General features: G+C 35.2%; 1 protein-coding gene across 1 annotated transcript; it reads left to right on the top strand.

The window, feature by feature from the left end:
- Positions 1 to 6,958: 6,958 nt before the first annotated feature.
- On the top strand, positions 6,959 to 8,725 carry LOC128241246 (TATA-binding protein-associated factor 2N-like). Its single transcript, XM_052958192.1, has 2 exons — positions 6,959 to 7,013; positions 8,478 to 8,725. The coding sequence occupies exons 1-2, from the start codon at positions 6,959 to 6,961 to the stop codon at positions 8,723 to 8,725; spliced, it is 303 nt and encodes a 100-aa protein (XP_052814152.1).
- The last annotated feature ends 560 nt before the right edge of the window (positions 8,726 to 9,285 follow it).

The raw sequence follows: 9,285 nt of genomic DNA, 5'->3' as shown, positions 1-9,285 counted from the left end.
CAACGAATATGTGTTCACTACGTAGCGACCTGTTATGTATTTAACGTTGGTAATGATCAATTAAGTATATTTGACATATATCCGAAATTATAATATTCGTCTACTACAATTGATGAACGCGCGTCAATATTCTAAAACCCGTATTAAAAATCAGGTCGTTTTATATTCTGTATGTATCAATGGTTCAACGTTATGAGTAAAGTCTAATAAAAGGGATTTGAAAAAAAATTGTTTATTGCATTCCTACTACCGTCGGTAATTTTTTTACGAATATGTTTAGCCAATCACAATAACGAATGAATAATTGGAAAACTGTGGGTTTCCATAGTAACAATAAGAAAAGAAATATAATAAAAATGAAAAGAGATACTAGGATACGATATTAATATTGATTTTAAGATTTAAAACTTAACATATATCCTATGCCTTTTATACAAGCTTTTGCTTAAATAGTTCTTTATTATAAAACTAATACTCAATCAGAAAACATTAAAAATCAATCTTACCCACAACTGCAAAACCGACCACAAAAAGGCAAAGAATAGTTCTCATCATGTTTACTATCTTAAACTTTGAAATTCAGACAACGTGTGTAACGTTAAGATGTCCAGGTATGACGCTGTCTCTCACTCTCTCTGATAACCAACTGACCAACTATGACCTTATAAAGGCGTGTACTAATTAATGGCGCATCATTAAGAACAGCCAAGGCAGCCTTGATCTAAACACGTGCATGTCGGACGCCCAACGTGTGGTAAAGTTCGTGCCTAAAGAAAGTGTGTGATTTATGTGCCCGGCACGGTAGAATATTCTGCCCGAATAATCCTGTGAATAATGTGATTTATAAAATATAGCGCGATATGAAATATACGTGATATATTTAGTGGACACGAATTATTAGCAATGATGATAAATGCCTACCAAAGAAGTGTCCTTATCACGGCCATAATCATGTTCTAGATCTGACCACATGAAAAACCTCTACCTCTTAATATGTTACTTGCAAACCAAAAGAAAACTTTGATAAAAAAGGAATAAAGGTTTAGTTTCATTGGAAACTATAGTTCTAACAGAAAAAGGATATCTTTAATGTTTGACCTCAATGAATATAAAACTAAACTTTTTCGTCTTTAATTACAACTACAGTCGAACCCTGTTGGCTCGAACCCCTAGGGACCGCTGAAAATACTTTCAGCCTTAGAAAGGCCGTGCCAAGCGGGATTGTTTACCTTCGACATGACATAAAGAAATTAGTCCTTTAGATAGTTCGAGCCAAGCGAATACAAACACTTACAAACTTTGTAATACAGACGCATAATCCATAGTTCCGTTCATAAAGTAGGATGCCAAAGTCTGACCTTACACATTACACAAACAGCGATGTGTGATTCACCTTTGTTTCTGCAGTTGTGTACCAATTTTGATTATCAGTAAGGTTGAATTCGTGCAAACTTGAAAAACAATAAGGATTATAAGACATAATAATAATTTCATTAGAACAGTGACCAGCAATCGCAGAGATGGAAACCATTTATTCCCTATGACCATAAAAAGGACTTCACATGAAAAAATGTAAAATGTATCAAACCAACTTATCACGTCTTCACATTGAATCATTTAGAAAACCTCTGGCAACTATAAATTACAAAAGAAGGTCACACAATCGGCAATTATCCATTGCGTAACGAAAACAACCGAAAATGTATTCATTCATTGTTTTTATTAAATAGGATACTAAGAAACTCACATATGCGTATTGCGAAATAAAGGTTTCGCACTGACCACTTAGTCAATTAGCATTTATTTTGGTATTTTAAACGATTAGTCGGTGCCCGGTCTACAATCTTCATCATTAAGAAGACCAACATTAAACATTTACTATGACATACTGATCTTACAGTTATTCATAGCATTGGTTACAGGTAACGACAAGGCACATTATTTCACCTAACTTTAATTATATTTTGTGAAAAATCATGTATTGCTTAAAGAGGGATTGAATATCTTAGGTTGAATATCAGCCTAGAGGTACTGTGTTTAAAAGATGAAAACTGGATGTTTCACTGAAGTATGCCGGTCATTAGATGTACTCTCCCATGCTGAGAGAGTCATGGTCAGCCGAATCCCTTGATCGTGACACTCACTTAAGTATCCACTGAGTTACCTTGAGAGATAAATACAAAAATGTGACATTAACAAACTACAGCATGCTTCTTTGACGTCATATATGGAACATAACTAGTTGCTTCGTGTTCGTAATAATAGCAATCTTAAAAAACACAATATAATGGTGTTGACACTATAGTCAACAATTATAACTTTTCTTTATTGACAGATACCATACTTGTCTTTAATAATATCTTCTTTAAAGAGGTTGCTAAACATCACATTTTTGCGGGAATTCAGTTTAATTAAAAGTACTTTGCTAATTCTCTATTTGAACGTTAATTTGCAGACCAAGCAGTTATCGCATAAATCACATTACTCGTGTCATATTACATGTAGTTCTAAACTTGCAAAATATACACATTCATGGATGACGTATTGCACAAAGAGAAAATGTCAACATGTAAATGTACACATTCATGGATGACGTAGTGCACAAAAAGTGGTCAACACGTACTCGCAGAAACGGTGCTTGTGTGTGTGTGTCACATACGTCTTGATCATGCTGTTTTTTCATGTATTTGTAAAAAGTCCAAGGCAAAATTGCCGATATGCCAATAAAATCTTATTATTATAAATAACTGAACTAAAATCTAAACTATAAAGAGACACGATTTGTAAAGAAAATTGGCAGCATTTATCAACATGCAAACCGTACTGTTGGAAATGTTGAAATATAATATTATTTTCACTGATAAATCTCTCTAAATCATCAATAAGGATTAAATGAGTGTTGCTCACACACTGACATTCAACTAAAAAAATATCAGTTAAATTGGCTTTAATTAAAGAGTATTATTTTAGTGGTCATTCAGTATCTCGTATCACATGTATTATATGTGCAGAGTGTACAATTAACTTTGAAACAATACAACATATAATTATTAAACGAGCTTTCATAAATTGATATCACCAAGTCGTTGAGATTTTTTTTTATTTAAGTAAAGGAGTTAAAATAAATTTCAAATTTAGTAAGCACTCATATGCTACCGTACTTATATCATAAAAAAACTTATCTGATGATTTATTGCGTTAAGTACATTATACGCCGCTATTTACGTAGCTTAATAATGATATTATTTCAAGAGTAATAAAAGTAGTTATGTCTCTAACATATATATCAATGACTTCATACCATGATGGCTACGTCATTTATGATATAAATCCCTCCATTGATTAATGGCAGCAATTTAAACTGCTATCAACCCTTGACCTGTGGATAAACTTGTTGACATGTACGGCGGTAATGCACATGTGGCGTATGGATATGAGTTAAATGTGAAAGTAATTTCAACATTTTTGAGCTTGATTATGGGAAGAACCAAATTAACTGCGGTAAAATGACTTTCCTGTTGTTTAAAATAAGAAATTATTGGAAAGGCAGAACGAGATTTTACATTAAGATCTTGTTGAAAAAAAGTCAATTTGTCTTCGCATTTTATATAATAAATTGAAAGCTACACCGATAATCCCCGTAGTCAATCTTTCCATGTTTAGAGACATATAGCAGCGGTCAAAACGTCAATGAACTAGAGTCACAAAAGTATAAACAACACAAATACACACACCACAAACATATTACACACACATCATACTAGCTGTACCGATAAATGATTGAATTACCGCATTTGAACGATTTATTTAATTTTCCATCGATTTATTGATTTCTTCTTTAATTGGTCAAAGTCAATGCTCATTGTGACTGGTATTCGAACGGCATTTTGGCGAATGAGTTCATGTACATGTACTTACCTTATGGACGCGTTATATGTGACGAAACATATCTTGAAAATGCAGCAGTGATTCAGATTTGTTATTCTTGATTTTTTTGGTACTGCTGTCAATCAGTGTGAGACTACAGCTGTTGATATGGGGCATATAGTTTTGTTGTATATTGCTAATCTAGGTGTTCACAACATGATACATTTCAATTTTTAATGACTGACTCTTGATTGTAGGTTAGAACAATATTTAGTTTACTTTTTACAATAAGTGGTTTATGTATATCATTATATTTATGCGAACAACTACAGAAACAATCTCAGTAGCAAAGAGTTTAAGCAGAAACCCGGTCTAATGGCACTTGGTAAACGCCAAAGACATAGAACATAAAAACAATAAATCACAAACAAGAAACATGGAAGAACAGCACAAAACTCCACAAACAGCACATTGCATACATACTATATATAAAAAACTAGGCATGTTTATCAAGGGTTGTTAGGTACCGCTTTGGAACGGTCAGTAAAATGTAAATTTACTGGGGGGTTAAAACGGTATAAGTGCACAAACCTCACTCTTATCCTCTTATCCTTATTAACATTCCTAAATAAAGAAAAAAACGCAAAAGGTAAATCTTATCAAAGTATGCATTAACTTGAGGAAACTTGTTCTTTCTTCTATGTACTTTCAGATAGCATTGCAAAAAAGCTTTAGCTCAGGTTAGACGGCCACATGAACACTTAAGGGTACGTTGGCGCTTGTGTGGTGTGTGTTGTTTGTACGGTGTGTGTCTCCTCTCGTTTGGTATCTGTTAGGTCGTGACATTGTGTGTTTAAATAGGGTCTTTGTAGAAAAGTTTATTTCGTAGATTGATCCTGTAGTTTTCATTGAACTACTTACATAATTTACATATATTGTTGCATTCAATGAAAGCAACTCGGTTGATCGTGTGCTTGTAGTGTATAGATTCCAATAATTGACACTAGGTGCAAGTGAGAATTTAGTTGAGTTGTTGTTTGCAAAAAGGGTTGGTAATGTGCTTTATAGTGTAATATTATTATTATCGTGCTTTTCAGGGCCTAGTTTCACAAAGATATCATGGTCGTAAGACTTACGCTGCTTAAGAGTGCTAAGGTACAACCGTAAAGTTACGGAAATAATATAAACGACACATGTCCTAACGATACGTTACGCAAAAACACAAAGACCAATAAAATGATAACCAAGTAATATCGAGTCACCAAGTATCCAAATTTCAAAGAATTTGAATCGGATACCTTGAATACGATAACAAGCTGCACTCTCATAGATTGGCCGTTTTGAAAACTTATGTTTTGTTTTGAAATGAGCCAGTGTGTTAACCAATGATATTAGACTTCTACTACAGAAGATCAGATCACAAGTTTTCATATATACATTCGAAAATTGATGTTTTATTGCTAAATGCGTGACTAACGCTTTAAGAAAAATATTTGTTCAGCAGAATTTACCTAACATGACTGAATTAAAGATATCGATGATAAAATAAGCTGATTCTATGTTTTATGCTTTAAAAATTGCCAAAGCTATCTATCTGTAAGAGTCAAGTTTAACAATGGTGTAGTTGTTCTGTTTATGAGGATGGCAGTTGCAGTTGTTTGATCAGTTATTGAGTAGATTTTTTTTATACTGCAATGCAACCTATGGCTGTTCGGTTAATGTTGTGGTTAGCACGCTCGCTTCTCGCCAAGGCAACTCGCCCGGTCAGCGCAGTGGTTAGCGCACTCGCTTCTCAACAAGTCATACTGGGTTGTCCGGATAAGGTTGTGGTTTGCGCACAACCAAGACAAATAGGTATACTCCGGGTATTTCGGTTTCCCCTACTTACACAAGACCACACTCGATCGCACAACATCGTGTCAACGAGAGTAAACAAGTATACGTTTTCATTACTTTCTTGTAATCCGTTATTCAATATATAACATTTAAGCAAACAATCCCGGTTCTACGCACAAGGCTAGGACCGAGCATATGTCAAACGAGAGCCACAAAACGCAGTCAGACCAAACATGTACCAAAATAACTTTATCAATAAAGGTAAGGGCTTCAGCTTTGAAATTGTCGGCGATAAATGACTCCAATCGGATTGATCATCAGTCAGTTTATAGCATTCGTTAATATCTAAATTGAATAAGCTCAATTTATCTGAAAGTAGGATGTTACTTAGACAGCACCAATTATTCAGTAATGATTTGAGTGGCGTGCGGAAGTCAACAACGTTGTCACGAATGCTATGATGTTAATTTTTATGTTGAGATCCACAGTGGATTCCAATGTTGCAAGCACGAACGTTAAAGATTATATTGTATCACTGACGTCACACATAGGGACATTTACCTTGCAAATCAACAGCTGTTAATGGCTGAAAAACGAATGGTTTGCACACTCTGTAGGCATATATTTTTTTTCAAAACAAGCCTGAATTGTAAAGAAATGTTTTGTTTCTGCTGTCCATTATTCAGGTCAGTATAAACTATGTTTACCTCTGTCCATATATGTATGTCTGTTTGTTTAGTACAGTCGTGAATGTAACCATGTTTGTCGTTGTAAGGAATGCCTTTTGAAAATTCTGTTATGTTTTTATGTTTTGATTTGTTAAGCTCGGTTCAGTATTTGACGAATAATGATCCCATTTAAAACTAATTTTGCTTATTTTGATCAAACCAAAGAAATAACCATTTCTAAACAATGTCATGCTGATTTTATTCTTTTGATCAACATATATATGGTTTTAAATGTCGTGCACGTGTTTATATACACCTACATTGAGACATTGTTTTTGCTTCGTATGACTAAGACTTATTGTATAAAGGACAAAATGAATAATCCGCTTTGACCAGTAATGTTTTTAGTTCAAAAGCAGGCAGGCCTTTCAAAAGTAATTGCTGAGATTGATAGTATAACACGAATTTCGTGAATTAATGTCTAGGGTTCACCGCCCCTGTGACGTTTAGTACCACGGGCCCAGTATTTAAACGGAAAACTGATGCGCATTGGCACAAGAAATCCCTTCAGCAACATAGTTGGCAACATGGCATACTTTGTGGTAACTTTGTGTGTGTTAGTGGCAGTCATCGGAACTTCATGTAAGTTGAAAATTATTCAATTATTCATTTCAAATATTTTAAAATAAAGGTGAAAAAGGAAATACAATAAACTATAAAAAAGAGAATTGTATGTTTTTGTGATGTGAGCGTGGCTGCACCTTGATAATGGTTGTTGGCCTTAAAGGAAATTAATAGTTTTGGGGGCATTGTCTTGTGACTGTGTCTGTACCTCGATGGGCGTGGTTGACATTAACGGTCATTCTAATAAACAAGTTCATAGTTATTTTAGTTGGCTTTATGGCATGCCATTTTTTTGTTTGTTGTTTTCCTGCCTTCTGGGCATGCCAGATTTATCTTTGGCTGTTGGGCATGCCAGATTTATGTTTGGCTGTTGGGCATGCCAGATTTATGTTTGGCTGTTGGGCATGCCAGATTTATGTTTGGCTGTTGGGCATGCCAGATTTATGTTTGGCTGTTGGGCATGCCAGATTTATGTTTGGCTGTTGGGCATGCCAGATTTATGTTTGGCTGTTGGGCATGCCAGATTTATGTTTGGCTGTTGGGCATGCCAGATTTATGTTTGGCTGTTGGGCAAGCCAGGTGTATGTTTAGCTGTTGGGCAAGCCAGGTGTATGTTTAACTAATCGGCATGGTAGTTAATTCAGTTTGGGCTTCTTGGCATAAAAGTTATTTTCTATTTGTCTACTAAGCTTGCCCCTAAAATCTTCATTGTATTACTGTTTATTCTGTCGTTATTCCATATCATAAAACAGAACTTTTGAAAGACATTTACTTCATTGAATGGGTCAAATTTGAATATATTTTTTATTATTACTAGAATCTTTTTCACATATTTTTATCAACTGTTCTTTACGAATTAAATTAACTTCTCAGGCAGCCTTGTTGTCGGTGTCATCATGTATATACAAATTTAATATGAAGGTTCCTCTTCATGCAGAATACTTCATGCAGATAATCATTCTATACATCAAATTATTTCAATTTGTCAAAGGCTCTGTTGTGTTCATATACGTCCGTCCCATCGCTAAGGCGAATATTGTGCGCCAAGGCAATTACTTAAACGACTGGTTATTTAAGTTTTATTTCATGATTTGGGCACCATTTATAATTACCTATACTTGGACTTACAATTTAACATTCGGAACTCCTCGGCTGTTTTTATCGAAAACAACCTCGGATGTATATCAGTTGAAGTAGTTCGTAAATTTTGAATTATATTATAAATTAAACGTAGTGTTCTAGAGTTGTAATTATTGATCTAAGTTTAAATTGATTTCCAGTAAAGTGTATTTTTGCAAACGTAATTAGGATTCCCAAGAGTCATAAAGTTAAACTGCTAAATAAAATTACTACGCGATCTACTTGCAGCGGACTTAAACGTACCATTTTTTGAGTATGTAAACCGTTCAAATACATCGGTTGTTTCGATAGAAATGACCGAGGAGTTCCGAATGATAATTTAAATGCACTTTTCGTTTACAGACGGAGGCACCAGCGATTTTGCGGGAATGGGAGCAATGGGTGGTCTCGGTATGGCGTTCGGTGGAGGCGGAATGTACGGTGGTCCGATGGGCGGATGGGGTGGAGGTGGCGGATGGGGCGGGGATATGGGCTTCAACGACAACATGGGCGGTGGCTGGGGCGGTGACATGGGTGGTGGATGGGGCGGTGACAATATGGGTGGCGGATGGGGTGGAGATAATATGTTTGGAAATATGCGGATGAACTGAGAATTGCCTGTTTCAAACCAATGCTAATTGTTCAGTACATGAGACTTCCGTATGTGTTGCATTGAATGTTGCCAATCAGAACGAATGGAAATTGAGCTGTACTGTACAGTATTGTCTGCAAATTGAAGAGATCAAAGCATACACATGTGGTCTAAAAACCAACTGAAGGATGGATGACTCGTTTTAAGTTTATTAATGTTTCAAGCAGCTCTGATATTGTTATAAAGCATTTGATTGCTGTACTCATTTTCTGTTTATGATATGATTTTGATTTACTGTATGATATTGTTAATGTTTATGAAAGTCAATAAAACTTAGTTCATACTTCTATGTGTCTTTCCTCAAACTACCTTTACTTTAAGTAATGGTTATAGACTACAAGTACGTAGTTACATAAGTTATAGGTTGATGCGACATTCAGTCGAACCACATTGGCTCGAACTCCCAGGGATCGGCGAAAATACTTCGAGCCTCGGAAAATTCGAGCCAAGCGGAAATCTTTACCTTCAGTATAAAGAAATCGGTCCTTCACATCTAGTTCGAGCCAATGAGGAATTCGA

This window comes from Mya arenaria, chromosome 7 (assembly GCF_026914265.1).
Source record: "Mya arenaria isolate MELC-2E11 chromosome 7, ASM2691426v1".
Taxonomy (NCBI): Eukaryota; Metazoa; Mollusca; class Bivalvia; order Myida; family Myidae; genus Mya; species Mya arenaria.
Note: the sequence above shows the minus strand (reverse complement) of the source record. Positions and strands in the feature narration are given on the sequence as shown.